Source organism: Rhinolophus sinicus, chromosome 14 (assembly GCF_057876585.1).
Source record: "Rhinolophus sinicus isolate RSI-liver-muscle chromosome 14, RSI-T2T, whole genome shotgun sequence".
Classification (NCBI taxonomy): domain Eukaryota; kingdom Metazoa; phylum Chordata; class Mammalia; order Chiroptera; family Rhinolophidae; genus Rhinolophus; species Rhinolophus sinicus.
In genome coordinates this window covers 20064981-20092137 of record NC_142514.1, presented here as the reverse complement: position 1 = coordinate 20092137, position 27157 = coordinate 20064981, and the positions used below count along the sequence as shown (strand labels likewise).

At 48.4% G+C, this 27157-nt stretch overlaps 1 protein-coding gene across 7 annotated transcripts in view; it reads right to left on the bottom strand.

Moving 5' to 3' along the window:
• PTPRU (protein tyrosine phosphatase receptor type U) overlaps nt 1-27157 on the bottom strand; it is a 77607-nt gene that overhangs the window by 21661 nt on the left and 28789 nt on the right. For 5 of the 7 annotated variants that reach the window (XM_088790809.1, XM_088790808.1, XM_088790810.1 and 2 more), the window contains exons 8-15: nt 24945-25253; nt 20510-20619; nt 19972-20173; nt 19510-19612; nt 16774-17047; nt 16000-16036; nt 15055-15193; nt 7774-7931 (exon numbers count right to left, since the gene is read on the bottom strand). In XM_088790809.1, the coding sequence (XP_088646935.1) occupies nt 7774-7931; nt 15055-15193; nt 16000-16036; nt 16774-17047; nt 19510-19612; nt 19972-20173; nt 20510-20619; nt 24945-25253 (1332 nt within the window). Of the gene's footprint in view, nt 1-7773; nt 7932-10792; nt 10823-15054; nt 15194-15999; nt 16037-16773; nt 17048-19509; nt 19613-19971; nt 20174-20509; nt 20620-24944; nt 25254-27157 lie in introns of all 7 variants that reach the window. The other 2 variants (XM_088790806.1, XM_088790807.1) reach the window with 1 other exon arrangement.

Genomic DNA, 27157 nt, shown 5'->3' with positions numbered 1-27157 from the left:
AAACACACAAGTACAAAGATTTCATAAAAAAGGATTTCTACTGGCTCGAAGAACTCAGAGACAGAGGGGTCCAGAGGGCTCCTTGTGGAAACTGCCAACATCTCCACAGAGCACGCTCCAGGTGGAGAAAGGGGCAAAGGAGGTGGCGGGGAATCCAACAGCTCATTCCAGAGGCCTGGCAGAGCTGGCAGCCCTGACCCACCCTCACAAATAGGCATGGATCAGTTTACAATGGCTGAAGACAAGCAAAAATCCCACCGGCTGAGATCCTGACAGGAAGCCGGAGCCAAATCTGGGCGGCCTCCAGCTGAGCCTGAGAGCCGACACAAGACATTCTACAAAGACCACCAGAAAACAACAGGATGACGAACAATGATATTGCCAAGACGACCCTCCATTTCCTCGGTCCAGAGAAGACAGGTCCCTGCTCTCCTTGCCTATGAATTCCCATGGGATTTCACACACACACACACACACACACACACACACACACACACACATCTCTCTCTCTCTCTCTCTCTCTCTCTCTCTCTCTCTCTCTCTCTCTCCTACCCTACCTCCATACCCCCACCCCAAGGACCGGCTTGCCCACAGCTGGCAGCCCCTGAAAGGAAGGAAGAGAGGAAGGAAGGTGAGAGCCAGCCCTCAGCTTCAAAGCCGCCACCCACAGGTTCTCCCAGGCTCTCTCCAGCTCCATCATGATTGTGGGAGATCTTGTGCAAGTAACCACTAGACAGCTGATGTTTTGTGGGGGAAGGCTAAGGCCCAGAGAAATAAACACTCGGTCTGGAGTCAGAGAGACGTAAATACTAATTCAAGTCATTTGACCTCTCTCAGCCTGTTTCCTCATCTGAAAATGAGGATCCTCAGACTTCCCTCAAAGATGGGCTCTCTCCTCGATTTCCACCTACCCTCCAAAGAAGACGGCCCCCAGTGATACAATCTAATAGTACGCAATACTCTTCCTTCACTGTTTGCAATTAGCATACACTTGAAAGAAACACAGCCTGTGATGATAGCTAACCTATTGAGTGCTTTCATGTGCCTGGAATGATTCTTAAGTCATTTCCTCCACAGAATCTCCCTCTGATATACGAATAGGCACTGTTGTTATCCCTCTGTTCAAATGAGGAAACTGAGGCCCAGAAGGGGAAGTTACTGCTCATGAAGTGTCAGTGCTAGGATACAAACTCAGGCCCATCTCACTCTGAGGCCCTGGGGTCCACCCTGCTTTCTGCTTCTCTCTTCCTGATAAAGAGGCATTTGTGGTGATGAAAGAACCTGGCACTTATTTGACAAAGCATTTGGCCGGAAGCCCCTGGCACCCACAGGGGTCAAGAGCTCCAAATAGCCAGGGCCCCGAAGGGTTGGAGGGTTCTCATAGGCAGGATTTCAGGGACAATGGGGGCATATGCCAACATCTTGGGAACATCCCAGCTGGCTTCTTCACAGCCAGCCTGCTACCATTTACTCAGCATGATAAGTCCCTATTTTAAAATTTGCAGACTGAGAATGCATCCAAACCTATATAGCTTTCTGTTCTAAACCACAAAAATCTGGCCTACACTATTTGGAAAAGCAAAGAAGAAAGTGGAGGCTAGGCTCGTGTGAGGCATGGAGAAATAGAGAGAAGGCGTTGAGACTCAGCTCCAGCCTCCTGAAAATACCGTGAGTTTCCCAGCTGTCACATCTTCACTCATGTTCTGTACCCCGCCTTCAGTGCCCACTCCCTCCTCACCATCAGTCAAATCTTATCCATCTCAGCTGAAACCCTGACCACCCCTGCTCAAATCTTATCCACCTGAAATCTTGACTGCCCTGCCCAAAGGTGTATTTCTCAAAATCTGGCAGCACTCATTGTCCCCACCATCCACACGGCAACTAGCCTGGGACTGGCTGCCCTGCATCAGTCTTGTCTCCCCAATCAGTCAGCGAGTTCCTTGGGAGCCGAGAGCCCATATTTCCTGCCTTTCTGTATCTCTCAACAGGATACAGCAGCAAGATATGCACCCCTACCCCCCACACCTCCCACTCTCCCCTACACCCACTTGCATTTTCAGCCCAAACAGACCTCTCCGTGTTTTCCTCATGTGCCCAGCTCCGTGCATTCGCACGTTCTGTTCCTCGGCCATGAATGCCCTTCCTTTCCCATCCCCGCCTGTCCAAATCCTACCTTTTCCTCAAGGCCTAGCATGATATAGTAGGAACAGCAATTTGCCACTCAGAAAAACCTGCATTTAAATCCTGGCTATGCCACTTCCTGGCTGTTTGACCCAGACAATGACTCTGCCTCTTTGAGCTTCTGTTTCCTCGTTTGTAACACGAGGGATTGATAACCGCTACCACACACGGCTATGGTGAAAACTTAATGAGGGAGATCATAAAGATAACATGAGGAATAAGTTCATGTCAATGAATTTGAAAAATTTAAATGAAATGGACAAATTGCTAGACAAAATTGACTTACTAAAAATGGCTTGAAAAAACAGAAAGCTTCAATAGTCCTTTACTCCTTTAAATAAAGTAAATTAAAAGTTTACATTTTTTCCGTAAAGAAAAAAACTAAAAGATTGTTTTACAGATGAATTCCATTAAACTCTTAAGGAGCCAACTATTCCAATCTTCCATGATAAGTAAAAAAGGGAAGAGACCTCAATGTATTTTATAAGGCTAATAGAATTTTGATACCAAAAAACAAGGAGAGTACCAAAAAAAAAACAAAAAACAAAAAACAGGCCAGTCCCACTCAGGAATCCAGCTTTAAAATCCTGACACCATGTTTCCCCTGAAAATAAGACCGGGTCTTACATTCATTTTTGCTCCAAACTATGCATTAGGGCTCATGTTCAAGGGATGTCATCCTGAAAAATCATGCTAGGGCTAATTTTCCAATTAGGTCTTATTTTCGGGTAAACATGGTACTAAATCTAACAATACATAAAAGATATAATGCATCATGACCAAGTTGAATTTATCCCTGGACTTGAAGGTTATTTTAACATTAGGAAACCTAAAGCTATCACTCGCCTCATTAACAAACTAAAGGGAAAAAAATATGACAATAAGGCAATAAAAAGGATTTGGGAATGCCCATTTAAAACAAAACCTTTTAGCAAACTAAAACCTGAAGGACTTCTGTGGATCTGATAAAACATTTCTACCAAAAACTATAAGCAAACTTCATTCTCAATGTTTAATGTTTGAAGTACTCCTTTCTTTTTATTAAATTAGTGGGGCGACATTGGTTAGTAAAATTATATAGGTATAGCGTACTACTAGGTTTAAAGGAAGAGTATAGCATACTCCTTTTAAAATCAGGAAAATAAGACAAGGATTCCTGCTGTAACTGCTTCCATTCAACATAGAAATACTGGAGGTTCCAGCCAGTGCTATTCAGAAAGACAAGGGAAAAAGGTTTAGAAATGAGAAAAGAAGAAACTGAACTGTCAGTATTCACAGATCCTTTGAGTGTACTCAGAAAATCTAAAAGATTCCACAGACAAACTGGAATCAATAAAAAGTTTATCAAGAAGTATTAATATAAGATCTGTATGCATACAGAAATCAACTACATTTTTCTATATGGGCAACACTTAGAAATGCAATATTTTAAAAGTATACCATTTCTACTGGGAAAACTAGATATCTACATACAAAAGAATGAAGTTGGACCCTTATCTAACACCATGTACAAAAATTAACTCAAAATGGATCAAAGACCTAAAATGTACGACATAAAACTCTTAGAAGAAAACATAGGGCAAAACCATTGGATTTGGCAATGATTTCTTGGCTACGACACCAAAGGCACAGGTAACAAAAGAAAAAAAAAAGACAAATTGGACTTCATGAAAATTTAAAAATTTTGTGCATCAAAAGACACTATCCACAAAATGAAAAGGTAACCCACAGAATGGTAGAAAATATATGCAAATCATATATCTGAGAAGGGATTCATATCCAGAATATATAGAGAACACTTAAAACTCAACAACAACAACAAAAAAAAAACAATTCAAAATGGGCAAAGGGCTTGAATAGACATTTCTCCGCAGAAGACGTACAAATGGTACATGCTCAACATCACGTCACTCAACATTAGGGAAATTCAGATCAAAACTACGAGATGTCACCTCAGACCCATTAGCATGGCCGCTCTCCAACAAAACAAAAAATAACAAGTGTTGGCAAGGATGTGGAGAAAACTGGAACCCTTGTACACTGCTGGTGGGAATGTAAAATGGTGCAGCTGCTGTGGAAAACAGGGCAGTTGCTCAAAAAATTAAACAGAGAATTACCGTATGATCCAGCAATTCCACTTCTAGATATGTACCCAGAAAAACTGAGAGAAGAGTCTCGAAGAGATATTTGTACACTCACGTTCATAGCAGCATCAGTCACAATAGCTGAAACATGGAAGCAACGTAAGTGTCCGTCAACAGATGAATGGATAAGAAAAATATAGTATATCCACACAATGGAATAGTATTCAGCCTTAAAAAGGAATGAAATTTTGAAAGATGCTATAAGATGAAGGAACCTTGAGGACATTATACCGAGTGAAATAAACTAGTCACAAAAAGACAAATACTGTATGATTCCACTTCGTGCGATAATTAGGGTAGTCAAAATTATAATGATAGAGGGTAGAATGGTGGTTGCCAGAGGCTGGGAAGAAGGGGGGAAGGGGGAGTTATTGTTTTAACGAGTTTAGTTTCCATTTCACAAGATGAAAAGAGCTATGGGGATGGAAGGTGGTGATGGTGGCACAACATTATGAATATATTTAATACCACTGAACTGTACACTTAAAAATGGTTAAGATGGTCAATTTTTATGTTACGTATATTTTACCACATACACACAAAAAATGTACCATTTGTAATGGAAATAAAAAATATAAGTGTCCTGGGGGTATACCTAACAAAAGATGTATACAATTTTATGAAGACAATTATTGATCTCATTAATGTTTTTATATGGATTACATGTTGAAATGCTATTTGGCTAAACTGGGCTAAACATATGATTAAAATTAATTTCACTTGGTTACTTTTCAGTGTGGTTACTAGAAGATTTTTTACTTACGTAAGTGACTCAGATTAAATTTCTAGGCCCTAAGGCAGTCTTGTCCCACAGCCTAGCAGTGTCCTGGCCCATTTTACTGAGCTATTGAAATAACCAATGTGAAGAGACAGACCGAATGAATGGGTGAATGAAGAGATAGAGTTTCTGCCTCCCACTAGGAAAATGGATACAGGATTGTCCTAGAAGACAGGAGATCTGGGTTCTGGTCCAGGATTTACTGGAATCACTGTGTAGCCTACACTGCTCTGGGCGTCAATTTGCCCACGAGGCAGTTGATGTCAGAGGTCTGAAAGTGTATGAGAGTAAGTGGCGGAGGAAGGTGGGGAAGCCTGGTACAACACAGCTTGTCTTCTGTTTGGCTCTGGCCTAACACGAGAGCTAAGGCCGACGGGAGGCGGCAGCAGGAATCGCAGGCTAGACCCCGCGAAGCCAGCCTGAAGACAATTATTGAAAACACAATCAGGACCTAAATAAATGGGGCGATATGTTTCATATTCATAAACGGAAAGACACTTTCGTAAGATGTCAGTTTTCCCCAAACTGATCTATACATTCAATACAAATCCATCCAACAAAGTTTTCCAAGGAACCTGAAAAGATAATTCTAAAATGTATAAGACAGAGAATGAGAACAAATAAAGCCAAGACATCCTTGATGAAGAACAAAGTTGGGAGGGCTTAATGTTTCAGCTATCGAGACTTCGATAATTACAGAAATTAAAAAAACGTGGTGTTGGCACAGGAATCACCAAATTGACCAATGAGAGAGAACAGGGAACCAAAACACAATCCACATATATATGGAAATGTGATGGATGATAAGGGTGACACTGCAGATCAGTACTGAAAGTATGAACTATAATAACATGCTGGGACAGATGGTTTTCCCTGTAGAAAAAATAAAAACCTTAATTCATATCGCACACCAAAAAAATCAATTACAGATGGATAAAGATTGAAATGTGAAAGGCAAAATATTAAAAGATTTAGAAAAAAATTAAAAAACATTTTACGACCTTGCAGAAGGAAGAATTCTTTAAGAAACCATAAAAAGTAGAAACTCAAAAGAAAAGATTGATGAACTTGACTAAACTGAAATAAAAACCTGTTCATCCAAAGACACTATAAATAACTTGCAAAGATGAGTCACAAATTGGGAGAAGACATTTGCAATTCATAAGTCACAAATGATTATCATCCTTAATATATAAAGAACTTTTCAAAACCACTAAGAAAGCCACAGAGAAACCAACAGAAAATTATGTAAAAGACATGAACAAGCATTTCATGGAAGAAGAAACCTGAATGGCCAACGATGATTTGAAAATATGTTCAACCTCATTAGTAATCAGAGAAATGCAAATTAAGACTATAGAGAATTACCATTTTATGCAAACTCATTTGGCAAAAGTGAAGAAGGCTGACAAATTTTGATCTTGATGTAAAGCAATGGAAACTCTTATACATGGCTGCTGAGAGCAAACGCAGGCAAAGCCACTTTGGAGAACAATCTGACACTGTCACATAAAGAGAAACAAGCACACACTCCATAATCCAGCAGTTCTATTTCTAGAATCTCCTGTGCAGGTGCATCTGGAGATTCATTTCAGAATGTTTACAGCAGCCTCGTTTGTAATAACAAGAAAACTGGAAACAAAGCAAATGTCCATGGACGGCAATATATTCAAACAATGGAAAACTATACATGAAAGAAAATAAACAAACTACAGCAAAACATCCACCTGGGTAAATGTTAGAAACATGATGTGAAGCTGAAAAATGTGGTGTGTAATTTCATTTTTATAAAGCTCAAATGTGAGCAAAATTCTATAATGCACTGTTTGGGGATATGGGCGCACATGGTAAAACTAACCCCCCGAAAGGCAAGAAAGTGATAAACACAAATTTCAGGGGAATATTTATATCTAAGAAGGAGGTAGGGGATGTGGAAGGAGCACTCAGACGATGTTCTCATTCACCAGTGGTGTTCACCGGTGTTTGTCGTATTATTATGACTTTATGATCTTCATAAACATCATATTTTCTTTTATACAAATCAGCACCAAATAGAATACAAAAGACGTGTGAAGTGATGTATGACAAGCTCCTAGCACATACAACTGACTCACTGTACTCTTCCTGCATGCCAGGCACAGCACTAATGATACACACACATTATCTCATCTAGTCTTTAAGCAGCCCTATCAGCAGAGATGGTCTTTATCCTCTTATATATGAGGAAGCAAAGATCCAGAGAGGTTAAGCAACCTGTCCCAGGTCACACAGCTATGGGAATCTGAGATGCAAAGCCAGGTCTGTCTTACTTCACAGCAATCCCTCTTAGGCACTGGTCACCTGCCTCTTGCACAGCAGGCATAAGCCAGGAGACAGCTCTGAGGCCCTTTGATCACACAGCATCACTCCCTCCTCTGAGTGCCCAGAGCACTTCCCACAATTAACACCTGTGACCTCGTATTCCTCCTCTATTAGTCTAAGTCCTCCATTTGCCTAAAGCTCCCCCAGCACAAAGGCCATACCTGTGCCTTCTCTGCATTTCCAGGGCCCTGACGGCGGTACCCAGCAGGTGCATAAAGATGCTTCCATTTTGGTTCAGGTGTTACAGAACTCATCTGATGTGGGGTACCCCAGAGCCACCAGGAAGGGGCCCGAAGGCCGGGCACTCACCCCGGGGGCTGTAGCCATGGGCATCCATGAAGGAGAGGCCCAGCCGCTCATCCTCCTGCAGGGTGCTCTGGTCCGTGAAGCTCCGGTCCACGGCGCTCATCATGTGTGTCTTCTCCTGGCGGTAGTTGACAGTTGCCTTGGTCATGTTCACCGGCTTCCTGTAGAGGAGGAGGGTGAACAGGACATGTGGGTGCTGAGCTGGGAAAGACAGTGCCCAGAGGTGGATGGGGAAGCCCAGAAATCTAGGGCCTTAAGGCCAGAGCCATTCTAGAGACATCTCTGGAGGCCGAGGGGGTTCTGCCTCCATCCTTCACTCACCAGACCCAGAGAGCTGCTGCCTCCCACCAAAAGGGACTGGGCAGGGATCCTATCCTAGGAACTTTGCTGAGAGCAAGGGATGGAGCCGCAGTGGCCTTGGGCTGGGAACCTAGCTCCCAAGGCTCAGGAAATGGGAGGAAGTCACCCTGGGCCTGTTTTGGTGTCACAGTAGTTATCCTACCCCAAACTAGGAAGATAACTATCCCTTCTCTAGCCCCAGCATGCCCCCTACCCATCCCACTTTCCCCCGTGCTCACCAGACACCTGCCCTGAGAACTCCTTTTTGTCCTGCAATGAGATGGACCACTGTCCAGTGCTCAGGAGTCCTCCTCTGGGCCCAGAATGAACTCTGACCATGGCTGCTTCTTACCCGCTGCCCCAAGCCCCCAGGATGCTCCCACCACCACCAGCCACCCTAGACTTGTAAAGAGATCCACCTGGGGTCCATACTCCTGCCACTGCCCATCAGTCTATCCAACTGCTGGAAGCAGCAGAGGGAGATGAGAGGCCCCGTCTGTCCTGAGGAGGGCAGAGCTTCTGGACAGGGCTCTGGACAAGGGCCCTGCACAGCCCTGGACTCCAGCCCAGCATTACAGAAGAGGATGGCAGTTTGTGACGCCGGGGAACTAGGAAGTAGGAGGGAGAACGGGGCATGGGGAGACAAGAGGCACAGCGCCATGACCTAGGGGCCAAGCAACAGGCAAAGGGGAAATGACTTGGGACCTGCTTGAGACTGGAGAAGAGCAGCGGCCCAATCACAGGGAAGGCTTGAGACGAGAGAACCGTTCACTTGCTCGGCTCAAGAGTGTGCAGGATGTGAGGTAGACCAGAGAAAGCACTTCCCAGGTTGTGAAAGCTCAGGTCACCGATCATCATGGAGATGAAGAGACCAATAAAGGGATCTTCCCAGACAGGTAAACTCCAATCAGTCTGTCCTGGCTCAAGAGCTGCTGGGGCAGGGGACAAGATGACCTCCGGAAGCCCCTCCTCCCAGGTCCAGGATGTCCTTCCTGTGCTAAGAAGATGGCTTTGTGTCCACGCTGGGGACCAACGCTGCTGTACACTGAGGTAGGCAAAGCCTTCCCCATCTGGACAAGAGACGGCTCAGCAAGCCCAGGCCTCCTGCTCCCAGGAGCACCCACAGACTCTGGGGATTCCCCTCACTGTGGCCCAGGGCAGAGCCAAAGACCCATTTCAGGGCAGGTGAGGAGAAGCCTCTGTGGCTGTGACCTTGACCATCAACATAAGAGAGAAGGTGGAAGAGGAAGGAAAGGGAGATGAAGAGAGGAGGAGAGAGGCAAGAGAATGAGGAGGATAAGAGGAGGAGGAAGGGGCAGGGGAAAGGACAGAATGAGGGACGGGTCAGACACCAGCAAACCACAGGGGACACAGACAGAGGACCATGGACAGAGGAGAGCCGGTCAAGCTGGCAGGACAATGGTGCCCAAGGAGGACCCATCATGAGTGGCTACTGGTCCAGAAGCAGTCTCCACTGATGTACCACAGGGCTCTGCTCTCGCCCAGGCCTCTTGGCCTCCTTGGAAGAAGAACTACAAACACCAACCAACCAGACCCACAGAAGACAGGACCGGGAGGGACACTGAACACTGCCGGCCTCCTGCTGATCTCAGGGTGAGATTACGCAGATGGAGCGTAATACAGGCACTTGCAAAAGTTCTGCATTTAGGTTCAAAAATTAATTGCACAAGTGGAGAGGGAGGGAGACCTGCCTTGTCAGCACTGTCTGCAAAAGCCAAGCTGGAGGTTCTGTATGAGTTGGCGGGAGTGTGGTTGCTGGAAAAGCTAGTGTGTCACTGGGTGACAACGATGCAAGTAGAGGGTCCAGGGAGGAGGAGGTGAGAACCCACCATCCTCTGGGCTGGCCCAGGGCCATCTGAGCCTGCTCTGTCTGCAAGGAGGGAGAACAAGCAAGGATGGGAGGGAATGTTCTAGAAGGCTTGCAGAGTCAAAGACAGAGACAGAAGACAGAGTAGCATCAGGCCATGGAGTCAGATGTGGGCCTGGGTGGTAACCCCAGATCTGTACTTCCTGTGACCTCTGACAGGTCCCTTAGCCTCTCTGAGCCTGTTTCCTCACCAGTAAAATGGGATCATAGTTCCTACTTCTCAGGGTCGTTGTGAGGATTCTGTGTAAAGAACTGAGCCCACAGGAAGCACCCAGGAAATGGTGGGACTGAAGAGCCCGGAGCTACCTGGTGGAGAAGGGGCTCCTTGTGACCTGACTGCTATCTGCACTGTGGGGAGAGCTGCCAGTGTGGGGACAGGCCTGGCCCCCCACATGCACACACACACACGGCAGTGGACCCCGAGTGGGCCTGTATGAGGACCTTCCTGGACATGGACTGTGGTCTGACGTCAGCAGCAGAGATGGCTCAGGAACACGAGGGGCTGCCTCAGGGGCCAGAGGACATGGAAACTCAGGGAGGGTACGTGACCTGACTGGGCTGACTCAGCAGAGCCAGGTCTGAATGTGAGACCGACCACAAAGCCAGTGCTCGTGACCTCCACGCGAGGTGACAACACAGAGAGGAGAGGCAGGGCAGAGGAGGGAAGCTCAGAGACAGAGGTGGTCGTGGAGGACGCCAGGCCAGGCAGGGGAGTGGGAGCCCAAGCCCAGCCTGAGGGGGTGGGGCAGGGTTCCCCAGGAGGGCTTGGTCCCCAAGGCCAGCGGAGCTACTTACGGGTAGTAGGAGTAGGCATAGTGGTCTCTCCTGGCAGCGTGCAAAGAGAACAGCAGTCGGGCCCAGGCTCCTTCCACAAGGCCGCGCCCAGGGCAGCGCCCAGCTAGCGGGGTGGGGCCTGGTGCTTTACAGGCTGGGGAGGGGACTGGCCGGGGACTGGACAGCTCAGAGGGCCGTCCTTATCCCAAGGGCTGGCAGGGCTCAGTTGCTGAGGACCGGGACCTGAGGCCCTTTCTGGAACCTTCCCTGAGCCTGCTGATGGAGTGAGCAAAGCAGGGGCAGGTGGAGCTTTCACAGACATAGACACACACACAAGCCTCACCTACACTCACAAATGCAGACATAGACACACAGGCACAGATACACACGTATTTAAACACAGTCACACATTGACACACTCATACAGACACATACAGATATATTTATACACACACAGAGGTGTACACTCACACACATGACACCCCCCATTCACTCACCCCTGCAGGAAGCCCCCCACCTGCAGTCTTGCAGACCCCTCTGCCTCTGTGGGGACAGCCCTTTGCATACACCTGTGCCTGGGAGGGAACAAGTGGCTGAGACAGGGAGGTGACAGGGTGGAGAGGACTCCAGGGCAAACCTGGGGCCCGCCCTCAGCCACCCAGACTGCCCCTGAGTGTGGGGTCCGAAAGGAGCCAGCTCGGCCTTCATGGGTCCCCAGAGTAGAGCTTGGGTGACGAGCCCTGACATAACTGCATCGCTCTCACAGAGAGGAGGCAGAGCAGGTCTGATTCCCACTTCACAGGTGGAGAAGTTGAGTCTCAGACAGTCATGGTCTGCCTGGGACTCCCTGGGGGTCACTAGTGGAGTCCAGAGCAGGGTCAGGACACTGACCCCAGAGCCAGGTCCCTCCTGAGGCTGCACCCAGGCACCTCCAGGGGTCCTCCATTTACCAGTCCCCGCATTCCCCTGTCAGCAGGGACCCCAAGGAGTAACTTTCCACAAGGAAATCCTGCAGATAGGGGGAAGGGAAGGAGAGAAGAGGGTAGAAGAGGCCCAGCGAGGGCAGGAGATTGCCTAGACGTCACACAGCATGTCCCATCCTGCAGGGACAAAGGAGAGGGTCTGCGGCCCTGTAGCTGGTCACAGAAGCCCTGAAGCCGAGGAGGGTGGCTGAAGGAATAGCATCCTTCTTTTGGTCTCAGCTGAAATGTCACAACTTCAAGAGAGCTGTCCTTGAGCTCTCTCCCACAATCGCACTACATGACGTCCCCCTTTCCCCTCTCTCCACCCCCTCCCAGGAACCCTGTTCTTTTCACAGTTCAGTTATCCATTTGGGCTTCATCTAGTTTAATGCCAGACTCCCCACGTGCCACCAAGCTCAAGAGGGTGGCACCCGTGTTCTTTATACCCACCGCTGGACCCCTGGGCTCACAACAGTGTCCAGCACATTAATAATCCCTTGATAAACATTTCATTGAACTGAGTAATCACCAAATGAGGGGGGAAAATAAGAGACCCTCCCCTCTATGAGCTTCCATTTCCTCCTCTAAACAAAGGAGGTTAATAATACCCTCCCCTTTACAAGGGCTGTTGTGAGGTTTCGGGAACAAGGAAAAATAGTCTTCTCTGGGGGATACACAGACATGACAGAATTTTCTCTGCCCTCAGAGTGCTCAATCCAGCAGGGAAGATAAACATTGAGCAAAGCACTGCAAGTAAATAAATGAAAAAATGCAGGGAAAAGAAAGTGCTACAAAGGGAAGGGTGAGGAGGATATTCTGGAAGCAGAGCAAGGGGATCTGACCCGGCCTGGGGTCTGGGGTCAGGGGTCTGGGACCAGCCAGGCCTCCCCTCCCCACCCTGGAGCCCCCAAGAGCAGATGCAGCCAATGCAGCCAGTCTCATTGTCCACACATCAGGGCAGGATGGATGGAGACTCTGCCATCTCTTCCCAGCAGGCCTCTTGCGGTCTCCCATAATCCCCTCCCCACCAGCCACCTTCTTCCTCTGACAAGGATGCAGAGAGGGGTAACTGCCCTCCCACAGCAACGTCCTAATCTATCCATTACATTTGTACCCCAAGTTGATTTGAACACCCCCATCCGTGCCAGAACTGCTCTGCCCCAAGACACCCGACAATGCAGGCTTCGGGAGCCCTTAAGAGCATAGTGGATCCTGAAGGCCAGGTAGAATTGTGGGGGTGGGGGTGAAGGTAATGACATGCTACAGAATGGGACTGAACGGCTTTTAGAGGAAGGGGGCATCCTAGAGGCTTCTGGGGTTGCCCGCAGAGTTGATGAGGTAGCAGCTGCGGATGTAGAGGCCCTGGCAGCATCTCTGGCTCATCCTCTCCTGGGCCCCATGCTCTCTCTGCAGGGGTGGGAGACATCCCCCACTGTGCCAATGCTGCCTCCTTGAGGGTAGATTTCTGGGGCCTCAAATACCCTCCAAAAGTCTGACCCCTCCCTTCTCTCCTCTCCATCTGTCCCATTCCCAAGCCCCCCCAAATCAACTCCTATGCCCCCTGCAGGGCAGGCCCACTACTGGGGAGGACAGGGACTTGCCACATACTGCACCCACTCTGTGCCAGCCATGGGGAGGCCCTTCCCATTTCTGGTCATGAGGAGTGCGCCTTTGTACTTGGGCTTGGGTTCAAATCAGACCCCGCCACGTATCAGATGAGTGACATGGGCAAGTCACTCAATTACAGTTTCCTCATCTGTGAAAAAGGAGTCAGGATCCAAGAAGGAAATGTTCTCTAAAGTATCCCAAGTACCAAATGGTGCCTGGCACCCAGTAGGTGCCCAATAACTAACATCCTAATGGGTGATATGTGTGAAGCTCCTGGCACATAGTAATTACTCAACAAATGATGGTTCAAAATATTTTGTCTTATGAAGTTGTACAGGGACTAGGGAAGGGAAAAATCAGAGCCTAGCAGCCAGGACAGGCCATCCCACCTCCCCTCCCCCACCACTTCCCCACTGTTGGCATGCCCCACCCCTACAATCTCTGGAAGAGTCTCTCTTCTGCTGGTGCCTGACCTCAGACAAGAGGGCCCTGGCCAGTTCTTCCTCATCTCCCTGGATCCTGCTTATCCGCTCCTGGCAGGCCAGAGACCCAGTGCCAACTCATCCATGTGTGCCCAGCCTGGCAGCAGCCGGGGCTACAGAAGCCAGAGCCCAGGTGGAGAGGGGGCAGAGTAGGCTCTGCCTCTGGATCCCTGGGTGACCTTGGGCAGGTCCGTGCCCCCTCTGGGCCTCAGCATCTCCATCCTCAATTAAGGTACATGGACCACAGTGTCCTCGGCTGCCTGGTGGGGAATGAGGTGGGCAGGCAAGCAGAGGGGTCTCAGAAGCCCCCACCCAGCTCCAACGAGAGGCTTAGCCCTCAGCTGTTCCGTGTACTGGGCTCCCAGGGGAGGTTTATTTGGTGTTTTGAAGACAGGTTCTGTTGCTTTAAAAAGATTTGAAACCTACCAGACTAGATGTCCTTGAACTACATGTCAGCTCTCATTTTCTGGGCTCTGAGCCTCTACAATTCTAAATTCTGAAACTCTAAAATTCTAGTTCTGGATTCTAAGACATGCTGAAATTCATGCTGCCCACTGCAAAATACACTATGAAATGTATCCTTTGCAAACATGAGGCTGGATCTTTGAGGCCTGGGGGCTGGTAGGGACAGGAGGGAGGTCTTCTCTGAGTAACAGGAGAGGGAGAACCTTCAGGGATCAACAATAACAGGGGCGAGGTGAGCCCAAGGGAGGCTGGCTGGGGCCCAGGAAGAGCCACAGCTCGGGGTCCTTGGTTTGAAGGGGAGTGAGCACCACCCCCACTGCTTAAGATCAACCCCACAGCCTAGTGGTCATGACACACAAATTGGCAGAAGGTCTGCAGGGGGCTGGGGATTCAAAGCCAGGTCACCGCCACACCCTCCCCATTGGAACAGCCCAGCAGGCACAGAAGGGTGGTGTCCACTTCCAGCACAGCTCCGTGGCAGCAGGCACTGAGCACTCTTCCCTGGATAGTGGCACCTGGCACCAGACAGATGTGGGCTCCAGACAAGCTGTTCCAGGGCAGCTCCATTTTCAGAATCTCTGACTTCCCACTGCCCCGCTTGGGTCCATCACAGGCCTGATGCCCAGGCTGGCAGCCTTCAACATACCCACCAGGTGGCTGCCCTACAGCCCCTAGCACTAGCAGTCTCCAGCCACGGCTCCTCTATAACCACCAGGTCTCTGAGGGGACAGGAGCCATAAATGGGCCAGGGCACAGCCTCACTCACCCCTTGCGGATGATGATAATGATGGCCCCCAGGAGGAGAATAAGGACAGCAAGTCCCCCTGCACAGATGCCCAGGATGAGTCCCATCTCCTCCGATCGCTGGGATACTTCCAGGGGCCGCTTGCTTTCCTTGCAGGCAGCTGGGGAGAACAAAGCGAGACAAAGGATCAGAGGGGAGATAGGGCCCACCTGTCCCCTGCCTACAAGAGTCTGAGCCACAGGGACTAAACCAGGTTGGACAAACAAACACACATGCACAAAGACAGCTGCCCGTCTCCTCAACACATGTCCAGCCTTTCAATCAGATCTGTCTCCTCACCACCCCTCATACCTTCTGGATCCCTGTGTCAAAGGCTTTACTTGCACTGTGCCCCTGTCAGGAATAGCCCCCCTCTCCTCTCTACTTTCTCAAATCCCCATCCTACAGAGGATGGAGGCTGGAGGATGCCTGGGGCCTTCAGGCCCGCCCTCTTGCCTTTCTGGGAGGTGATGGGGGAGAGAATTATGTACCAAGGCTGTAGTCAGAGCATCTCCAGATGGGGTACCAACCATGTTCCTTCTCTGGAAACAGGGACCACCCCTACACTGCAGGGTCTATGTGTCCCTACCTCTCCCCCACCACAGGAAGAACCCAGACACAGAACCCAGGACCAATGCCCAGTACCCATCATCCCCATGGCCCAACCATAATGACTGCCCCTCCACAAGCCTGTTCCAAGCTCCTGCCAAGGCCCCTTCTGTGACCATGAGAGGAGGTTGTCCCTGCTGCCCAGTTTGGGAGGAGCCCTTGGGGTGGGCACAGGGGGGCCAAAAAAGGAAGTTTCCGAACCCCAGGCCTGCAAGCCCCTCTCCTCTGCTCCCATAGCCCTGGGTGTTCAGGGTCTACCCCACAGAGCCCAGCAAGTGAGAAACCCACCCCTGAAGGACTGAACCCAGCGGGACTTACCTTTCCTGGCAATGCGGATGCAATTCAGCCGGGTCTCCTGGAGGCACAGATGGGGGGTCTCAGCATTGCTGAAGCCCGACCTGACCCTCCCCGGGGAAGGAACCTCGTATAGCTTGTCTTGAGCCTGGTCTGGACTTGTCGGGTGCGGGTGCGGACTGTAAATAAAGACACCCAACCCGGCAGTAGGGCCTGGGGGAACCAGGTGGGGAGGGGCCGAGAGGGGAGGGGTCTGCAAATAGGGCAATGCCCCAGGTAAAGGGAATGAGCTCCGCGGGAACTCGGAAAGAAAGGGGACGGGGCCTCCGATTTGAGGGCAGGGTCAAGGTTCGGGGGTCGGGCTGGGAAAGAGGAAGCCTGGGAAGAAGAGATCCAAGGAGGGAGGAGCTTGGAGAAGGGCGGTGCTTCAGGGAGGAGGCGGGTCCTAGGCCTCGAGGTTCTGGTGAAAGCGGGAGCCTGAGATAGAAGACCAGGGCCTCAGGGAGCGGGCAGAGACTAGACTGGGGCCTTGGACAGAAAAGAGTCTAGTTAAAAAAAAAAGACTCAGGAAGGGGGTAGTGTTGGAGAGAAGGAGACTGAGTTCAGGAGGGCGGGGCTCAGAAGAGGGGGCGGAGTTCAGGGGAGGAGGAAGGGGCGATAGGAGGGCGAGGGCCAGTAGAGGGGGCAGGATCAGGAGAGGGGGCGAGGTCTGGGTCTCCGGCCTCTGTGGCGATCCCTCTAAGGTGTCCCCCGCCAGTCCCCCAACCGTCCCCACTACGACCCCGGCCGGTCCCTCACCCCCTTCAGGTGGCTTGTTGCCTGGAAGTAGATGAGGTAGGCCTTTCTAGGCTCAAGCGGTGGGTTCCAGAAGCCGCGATAGGTCTGGTTGTCACCCACGGTGAAGGGCATGGCCTCAGGCAAACTGCTGGCAGCCAGTTCCGCCCCGAAGTAATGCACCAGGCCGCGGGCCAGCGCTGCGTCGAAGGTCAGGGGCACTGGAAAGCAGTCCTGGCCGCCTGGCTCCCGCCGCAGCCTCCGTGGCCGCTCCTCCTCCACAATCACCTGGTACACACTGGAGGGGAGGGAAGAGCACGGTGATCACGGAGACCAGGAACAGGGAGAGCCACCTGGGGGCTAAGGGCATGGGTTTGGGGCTTAGCTCTGCCTCTTACTAGCTAGACAAGTCACTTAACTTCCCTGGGCCTCGGTTTTCGCCTTGGTAGAATGAGTTATCATAGGACTGTTGTGGGGAAATTGGCAAATTTAGCAAGCGGCCAGTGCCTGTCAGCTGTTAATTACTGTGACTAACTAAGGCTGAAAGAATGTGGGCCCTGCTCAGGGGAACCAAGCCCTAAAGCCAACCCTGACTCACAGCGAGTCCTCCAGTGCCTGCCACAGGTCCTGGGAACCCGCAGTCTCAAGCTCCACCCCCCAATACCATGGCTCCCTTCTGGGCCTCTTAAACTAGAGTTAGACAAGATGCATTCATTCATTCAGAAAGTGTTTACTGAGCTCAGACAAGGGGCCTGTGCTAAGCACTTGGTGTCTAGTCTTCCCGGAACTGACCTACTGTGGGGCAGACAGTCACTGAGCAAGCAAACAAGGACCCACTAATACTACATCCCATTACCCTCTCCAAACCCCGAGGCTGCCTTCAGTGCAGCACTGAACCCACTGCCTCGGTCCTGATTGTGTTCCCTGATCTATATTCCTTCTGATTTGTGTCTCCTGGCCCAGACTTGTGTGTTTCTATTTATTTTTAATCACTTTGCTGAATAGCCTTTTGCTGTGAGCTACTCCAAATCCTCTATGGAACAAAGCCAAAAGTAAATAAATGAATGCTGATAAATTTAAATACTTCTAGACACAGCCTCGGTCACATCTTGGCCTGTGACACCCCAAACTAACAGCCTGTGCTTTGGGAAGTAGAAATGCCTTTGCCTTGCTCTCCAGCTGTTTATTTCGAGTTTCCAAGTTGTGAGGGAATCACCCCAGCATCCTGGGATTTGGGCCACACAGGTTTGTTCCCTGTCACTAGCACGTTACAAACACCAGCCAAGGTCCCTCTCAGCCTCCATTTCCCAGGCTGAGGTCAGGCTGCCCCTGAGCCCAAATCCTACCAGGAGATGATAATAATCAACATTAGCCATAAACAAAGCACCTCTTGATCTGATATGATCCCTACTATACAGATAAGGAAAGAGAGCTCAGAGAGGTGGAGGGCCATACCCAAGGTTGCACAGCCATCGTACCTCTCCCTTGTCACCATGTTCCACCACCACCCCCAGCCCCATCCAGACATGTCATCATCATCCCTAAGGGACACGGACCAGGCTGGCTCACAGGACCCCTCAAAAGGACAAGGAAACGAGAAGGTGCTGCTGGGTTTCCCAAGTCCTCCCTGATTCAGGAGCTTCAGGGCCCTAAGGCTCCTGCAAAATGCAAAATGCCCCTCAGATGCCCTGACTTTTTCCTGGGTCTCCCCTGAGAGTCTGGGAATCACTCTAGCACAGGCTCTGCAGTGGCAATATGGGGGAGGCAAAGCAGGAGAAAAGCGTGGACAGGGGAGTGAGGAAGTGAGGGGTGTCAAGGACACCTGGGCAACCCACTACCTTCTTGAAGGGGCTTAATAGGCCCCTCCCATGCCCAAATACATGCTGTCACCCTTTCCCAGTACATGTACCTTTGTGGAAGGAAGGGGTGGACCAGAGGTGTAGGGAGCCTCTGTGACTTCAAGAAAAGGTACCAGCTTTTCAGACAGACCTGGGTTCTAAACCCCAGCTCTATTACTCACCAACTATGTGGCCTTGGAGGCAAGCCTGTTTCCTGATGTGTAAAATAAAGGTACTAGTCCCCACTCCACAGGTTGCCATGAGGTAAAGCCCCCAGCTTGGTGTCTGGCTGACAGGGAGTACGTGCACAAACCCCACAAACACCCTCATGCTCTCTCACATACATATACACTCACTTACACCTCCACACCACACATCACACACATAGATCCCATGTCTTTCTCTCACACACACACATCAGCTTGTCTCCAGCAGAGGCAGCCACCATGCCATCAGCAGCCCCAGCTTCCTCTGGGGAGAAGGAAGGGAAAAAGACAAGCTCTTGGTCCCTCCAGAGACATGGCCCTATCTGGCTGGCTGCCCTAGCCTTCCAGAAAGCCCATCCCTATGTCTGTCTCCCTGGGCAGGACCTTCCAGGAAATAAGCTGGGAAGAAATAAGGCCCCCTAAATAAGAAGTTCATTTCTCCGAGGTGCCTGAGGTGAGGCCTCTGGAAAGGCCTGGACAGTCACCTCTCCAGGCTGGACACTGTCTAGACACCCATGGCCTCAGAGGGAGTGATTTCAGGCTTTTCACCTGCCCGGGATCAGAGAACATCTTCCTCCAGACACTCTGAACCCTGAGTGGGAGACTGAGGGAGAACAAAGGTGAGCTGGCCTGAGGGGCAGCGGGAGTTCTGGGTCAGAGAAGGGGCCTCTTCGCTATGGACCTGACCTCCCAACCCTCCATCCGGGCTTTCCCACCTGATGGGCGCACCACGGCCCTGTGCCGGCCTCAGCAGCACGGTGATGGTGTTCTCAGACTCGCCCAGGGGAGACGGCATGTCAGCATAATCAAAGCTGGGAGCTGAGGAAGGGGACAGGGACATAAGCACGGAGCCTGGCCATTGGACAAGGAAGGCCAGGCCGCCAGCCTCCTTGACCCATCCTCAGATCTCTTCCCCTTCAGCTTTAGCCTCCTTGCTCCCTCTGACCTGAGCTTCTCTGACCCTGAACCTGAGCCCTCTGATTTCACTGACCACAGTCTTCTGAACCCTCTGACTTAATCCTCCCTGACCTCTGACCTCAATCCCTATACATTTATCTCAGCGGGGACCCTCTATAACCACCCCCAGGATGCCCCCCAGACCCCCTTCCGCCCATAGAACCCTGGGATTCTGAGCCTCCTCCAAAGGGGCCAGGCCTGGGAAGGAGAGGGGGGCTCACCTGAGATGTTGGTGGTGATCTCGGTGAGTGCTGCCTGGCCGAAGCCTTTGCCTGTGCGGGCCCGCACAGAGAACAGGTAGGTGGTGCCTGGGTGCAGGTTGGAGAAGACATGGTAGGTCTCATTACGGAGCTTGGAGATGGTACGTCGTGGGCCTGGTACGTTTACCACTGGGTCTGATGACTCGATGCTCTGGTAGCTGATCTGGGGGCAGGATGGACAGATAGGCAGGTGCAGGGATGGGGAAGGGCATCACTGGCCCCGCAGCCTCCCACCCAGCATGGTTCAGGTGAGCTAGGGATAAGGCTAGGCAAAGGGAGGGGCTCAGTGGGACTGTGGGTGCCCATTAGCCCAGGCTTCTGGGCACCTTCCCCACTCCTGCCGTCAAGGCCTCTGTCCCCATAACCTACAGGATATCGACTCTGGTCATAGTAGAAGGAACCACAATGATCACCTCTGTCCCACCATGAGCCCCCCCCTTTCCAAACCATATGCTCACCTTCCACCAGGAGTCCCCACCGTAATGGGGTCCAAACCTACCTCATACTGAGTAATGAGGCCATTGGGTTCCTGGGGCTCCTCCCACTTGAGGAAGATCATGTCCTCCAGTGGAGTGAAGGTCAGGGACTCGGCCGCGATCCCGCCAGGCACTGCAAGGGAAAGGTGGCATGGGGCAGGGGAAAGCGGGCTTTGGAGCCAGATTCCTGGGTTCAAATTCCAGCCTTGCCATTTCCTAGTTGATATGCTTGGACTACTCAACCTATCTGAGCCTCAGTTCCCTCACCTGTGAAATGGGGGTAATAATAACCCCTCCCTAACCAGAATGAAATGATGTGATGTACATAAAGCAATTTCATATGGTTCAACCTATTCCCGAGCAATCAAAAAGGGTAGCTGGCGTTTTCATTCCTGTGCAGGTTGTATTCATAAAAGGTTTGAATGCTCCTTTTGATCCAGCTGAGTGGTTTTCACAAAATAGATACATTTGCCAGAGAAATGAAAACAATTGCATTAGAATGGTGGGTTTATGGATGGAGATATTTTGTTGTCTAAAAATTTCTAATTACACAAACAATATGTTCAATGTAGAAAATCAAAATAAGCATAAGGAAAAATAAGCACCTACAATTCCATTACCCAGAGATTAAATACTGTTAATATTTCAGCATAAACTCTTTCAGGCATAGTTTTGTTTTGTTTTGTCTATATCATCTTAACAGCAATCATAAGGAATTTCTTCTAGGGAGAGAGCAGCCTTTGTTTGGGAAAACACCTTAATAAACCACTGTGGGGAAGCTGAAATCCTAAAGCAGAGGAAAGCAGAAACCAAGATAACAATCCATGAAAGCCATAGTGTTCTGTGTGAAAATGAACGGTTACCAAGGCAACACCACCACCTACCCGCCAAAATGATAAAATAAAAAAGACAATTCCAAGTGTTGGTGAGAAGGCAGAGCAACTGAAATTTTCACACATGGCTAGTGGGCGTGTAAATTGATGCACCCACTTGGGAACTGGATATATCTATTTATTATGAACACACCCATCAGAAATGTGTAGATCAACCGAAAAAAGTATCTACAAAGGTTTTTCTTTTCAGCACAATTTAAAATAACTGAACACTGGAAACAACCCAAATGCCCCAAAATAGTAAATATAGGATAGGTCAATGTGGTGTATTCACATAAGAGTCTATTCAGCAATGAGAATGAATTCTCAAAAACCCTGTGCAACATGGCTGAATCTCTCAAGTTTTAAGTTGAGAGAAAGAAACCAGTCTTTTATACAGTATATAAAAATACACACTGTATGATTCCACTGATATAAAGTTCAGAACCAAGCAAAATTTAATCTATGGCATTATGGGTTGGGAGAATAGTTACCCTTCAGAGGTTGTGAATGGGAGGGTACATGAAGGGTGGCTTCTGAGATTTGGTTACGCTATTTCTTGGTCTGGGTGTGGGTTATCCCAATGTGTCCAGTCTGTGAGAATTCACTGAGCTGACCACTTAAGGTAAACGTACTACCTATAAGAATTATACTAATACTTAAATGAAAAGTAAAAAAAAATAATAATAATAATAAGCAGTTATTGAAGGGAGGGGGAAAGAGAGGGGCAGAGAAAGAAGAAAGAAGGCAAAGCAGCCCACATGAGACCTGGTCAGAGTGGGGTGAAATGGCCCCAGCAATGCATCTGGAGAGGTGAGGGGGAGTGGCAGAGGTCAAAAGATTTTAAGGATAGAGTGATCTTATGTTGAACTTGAGGTTGTTTATGAAGGGTAGCAGAATATGCCCCTTTGGCATAAGAATTATTTTGAACTGAAAATTGAGAGGGAAATTGAGGAGAAGCAGATACAGCAGATACTCGAATCAAGTCCTTTCCTTCAATGTCGTTTCATTATAACATCGGTAAGAAAAGAAATTGATTCCCAGCTGGGGTCACTGTCTGTATGGAATTTATATATTCTCTCCATGTCTGCATGGGTTTTCTCTGGGGACTCCGGTTTCCTCCCACATCCCAAAACTGTGCATGTGAGGTGAATGGGCGTGTCTAAACGGTCCCTGTCTGAGTGTGGGTGTGTGTGTGAGTGACAGAAGGGCGTCCTGTCCAGGGTGGGGTCCTGCCTCGCACCCTGAGCTGCTGGGAAAGGATCCAGCCATTCTCGACCCTGAACTAGAATAAGCAGGTTGGAAAAAAATTATCTTACTTGTTTTTATTCATCTTTCTTAAATGTATGTATAGCTGACATTTATTTCAATGTTTAATGTTAGAAGTATTTAGGGCCTTTATTTAGAAGTTTGGTAATGTTTTTGTAACCAGAAATATGCAGTAGGAATTTAACTCTTGTTTATAGTAATTAGCCTAGGGTAAAATTGGTTTCTGTTCTACGTTGTTTCACTTAAAGTTGCAGTTTCCAAGAACCTATTGATGATGTTAAGTGAGGACTTACTGTACAAAAGAAGCTCTCTGCCCCTCCCCCCATTTGCCTAAAAGCAAGACATAAATTTGTAAAGGTGCTCCCCTTCCCCTCTCTACCAGGAAGGGAAGAAGTTAATCTTTCTGAGACAACTCTAGATCAGAAGAATCTACATAAATTTTACTAACTAGCCCTTATTTACCATTAGTTTCCCCACATTTTTGCCTTTGCATAATTTGCTGCCCCCAGAATCTCAAAGCCCCTTTCCTTCGTCTTGTCAGGTCTCTAAAAATTCACTGGTCTTGTTATGATGCCCAAGTTCTAACCACCCCTTGATTACTCATCACTGAGTCCTCACTCCCATGTGTATGTGTGATGCACATGGTAATAAACTGCTGTGCTTTTCTCTTATTAATCTGTCTTTTCTTAATCTGATTTATTGGGCCCCCGTCAATGAACCTCAGATGGATAGAAGGGGATAAAAAGTTAAGTTTTTCTTTCTCTACGTTTGCAATTCTTCAGAGTAAACCCCTGCAGTCCTCACTCCCACCCACAGCAGATCGTCACTGCATCTCACAGGGCCTGGGGCACACATGCTGCCATGGGTGAGTGGGGTTTCATGAAAATTCAAGGAAGGAGCTGACTTTTGTGTCTGAGCTGCTGCTGTGCAGAGCAGAAAACTGCACATGTGGGGAGGCAAGAAAAACTGTCAACCAAGGAGCTTAGCGCATGTGAGGATTTGCAGGAATCTGGGGGAAGGCTTTGGACCTGTACTGGGGGAAGACCGTAGCTATTAAGATTAAAAACTCTGAAGCAGATGGCCAGGTTTGAAACCCAGCTCCGCGGCCCATCTATTAGCTATGTGCCCTCATCTGTAGAATGGAGATAGTAATAGTTGCCTACCACAGAGGGTTATCATGGAATTCTATGCATTCACACATGAAAAGCATTCAGAATAATGCTTGACAGTATTGCTTAATAAGTATTGCTTAATAAGTGTTAGCTTGACATAAATAACAACAACAGAATGCACATTTTTTCAAGTACACATGGAACATTTACCAAAATTTAACTTTATGTTAGGCTATAAAGTGAGGATCAAATTTCAAAAAAGACTAAAATTAGAGTATATACGCTGACCACAGTGGAATTAAATTAGAAGTCAATAACAAAAAGATAATTAGAAAAGTCCCAATTGCTTAGAAATTCAGCGACGTAATTCTAAATAACTCTTGGGTCAAAGAAGAAATCATAACAGAAAACAGAAAATATTTTGAAATGAATGATAATGAAAATAGGACATATCAAAACTCCTGGGATATAGCTAAAGCAAGAATTAGGGGGAAATTTATAGCTTTAAATGCATATATTAGAAATGAAGAAAGGCTCAAAATCAATGATCTAACAAGCTTCCATCTCAAAAAGCTAAAAGAACAGCCTATCAACTCCAAAGAAAGTACAAAAAGGGAAACAAAGAATAGAAAATATACAATAAAAAAAATCAACTAAGCCAAAAGTTGTTTCTTTGGAAAGATTAATAAAATGTATATACCCCTAGCAAGAGTAACCAAGAAAACAGAGAAAACACGAATTACCAATATCAGAAATGAAAAAGGGGATATCACATAGACCCTACAGACATTAAATGAATATAACAAGAGAATATTATAACCAACTTTATGTCAAGAAATTTAACAATTCAGCTGAAATAAACAAAGTCCTTAAAAACACAGTACCCCCAAAACCAATACAAGAATAGAAAACCTGAATATTCTAATATCTGTTTTAAAAACTAAAAACTGTTCTTAAAAAAACATCACCACAGAGAAAACTCCAGGCCCAAATGGCTTCACTGCTGAATTCTTCCAAAATTTAAAGAAGAAATTATACCAATTAACCCAAAGGCTTCCAGAAAATACATACTAGCTATCATTACTTTGTTGTTATACAGTTGGTTTAATCCTAAGCAAAAGATTCCCTATAAAAATTTCAGTCTCAGACGTGGGGTGTCTGTGGGAGGCACGGAGGGCCCTGGGAAATCAGGCTGGGGCTCTTACCGTCCTCATCCGTCTGGAAGGTGAGCTCCTTGCCCTCCTTGCGCCCCTCAGGGTTAGTGAGGACGAGCCGTACGTGAACATTCCGATAGGGCAGCAGGTTCTTGATGGTGTAGCGGCTGACACCCCGCTCCATCTTCACGCACTCCCGGATAGTCTGGTTGTGGCTGCTGCCCAGGGTGTAGTGATAGCACAGAGACACGGTGTAGGTGTGGCAACGCGTCACATTGTAGCCCAGCGGCTCCCACTGCAGGGTCAGCTGGCGGGCTTGGATCTCGGCGAAAGCCAAGCCCTTGGGGGCTCTCATGGGCTCTGGGGAAGCCGGGAAGCAGAGAGAAAGTAAAGGAAATAGGAAGAGAAAAAGAAGAGGGTTAGAGAAAGAACATTAGTCAACTGACTGAGATCATCCCTCCTGTGCTCCCAAGAGCTCAAGGGAACCGCTAGAACATTGAAAATTGAACAGGGAGTAAAAGTGTGTGTTTAGGAGTCAGGCGGAGCTACATCTGAATCCTGGCTCTGCCGCTCGCAGCGGGCAACCACTGAGTCACTTTACCTCTCTGAGCCTTAGTTTCCTCACCTGCAAAATGGGATGATAATAACCTCATAGGATGGTTGTGAAGTTTAATGCTTGAAAAGCACGTGCAACAACAGTTAAAACACAACAGGCCCTCACAAACGTTAGCTGTAATTTTGTTTTAATAACACAGTTCACCTCCTAATTACTGGATGACTTCAGGCCAGTATAAATCAACCTATTGCTGTATTTTTCTTAACTGATTAATTCCAAAGTTGTTCTGAAGCATATGATAATATATAGGAATCAGGATGATGGGGAAATGAAAGCTAAGTAGTTAAATAATTCCAGAGAATGTTAGGGGAACAGAAATGCATGCCCTTAGGTCCCATGTGAGTTCTAAAGATAAGATTCAAATTGAGTAGTGAGTTCCTTGGCTGCCAAAGCTATAAAGGAAACACAATCTGTTATATAGTAATAAAATAATAGTAATAGTAACAACAATAATAATAATAATGGCAATTACAGCCTCTTGAGGACTCCGTGGAGCCAGAAAGTTGCCCCATTTTATTAATAAAGAAACTGGAGCTTCTGAAGCAAAGCCAGGACGGAGCCCAGGGGCTCAGCCCCCAGTGTTACAACTGCACTGACCAGTTATGTGATCATAAGCACATCTCTGGGCCCCAATTTCCTCACCTGTAAAATGAGGGAAGAGGCCAAGATTACTTGTAAGGATCCTTTTCTCTTTTGCACCCTGACTGTGCAATGCAGTTTCGTTACCCTTAAGTTCTGTGAGCACCAGCATAGCATCCACAATTAGAGGGTCTCAGGATACACCTTAATGAACAGGTGAAGAGTCTGCTTGGCCTCTTGAGATGATTAACTACAACCCTATTATAGTTTTTTATGTGATTAAATTGCTCAGGAGGGACTTGACAAAGATGCAGAGGGAAACATCAGCCCAGGCTGCTCTTTACTCAGAGTGCATGGGGAGCACAGCCTTAGCCGCTGGCCCCAAGGACAGCACAATACAAGTTTCTGTTTCCACCAGGGAGCTTTCCTTTCTTGCCTGAGCCATGGACAAACAGCATGTTTTCAGTCATATAACAGGCCACCACAAAGGTATTTCAGCACCTGCTAGGAGCAAGGCCCACCTTTTGACTTCATATAGAGTCTGGTTCCCTCCTCCCCACGAGTACGGTGGACTGGATCCCCATCCAATAAGGATATTCAAGGGCTGGCTCCCACTGCTAACTATAACCTGGGGGCTGCTGGCTGCAAGCCCTCTTACCACACTTATGTTTTCTCTCCTGTCCCGGCCCACAGAGATTTTTCTAATGTTTTTCTATGTAGTTTTGTGTTAACCCATCATTCTTAATGTGTTTGCAGTGGAAGAGACAGACTGTGTGTGCTCATTCTGCCATCTTGCTCAGAGGTCCTTGCTTTATTCCCTGACTTTTTGGCTGTGGTCCTGCCTGTCCCTTGTGTAATGTCCCAAGGTATCTATGGGAGCCAAAATATCACTGCTTTATTTGCACTAATGAGAGCAGGTCTCGGTCCCTGCAGCTCTGCTCACACCATCCCTACCCCCGGGAATACCTGCCCCACATTCCTTTCCATCCTTCCAGGCTTGACCAAAATGCACTGCTTCTTTTGCCCTCCTGCAGCGTTTAGAGAAGGGCATGGAAAGTTAAATGTAAAC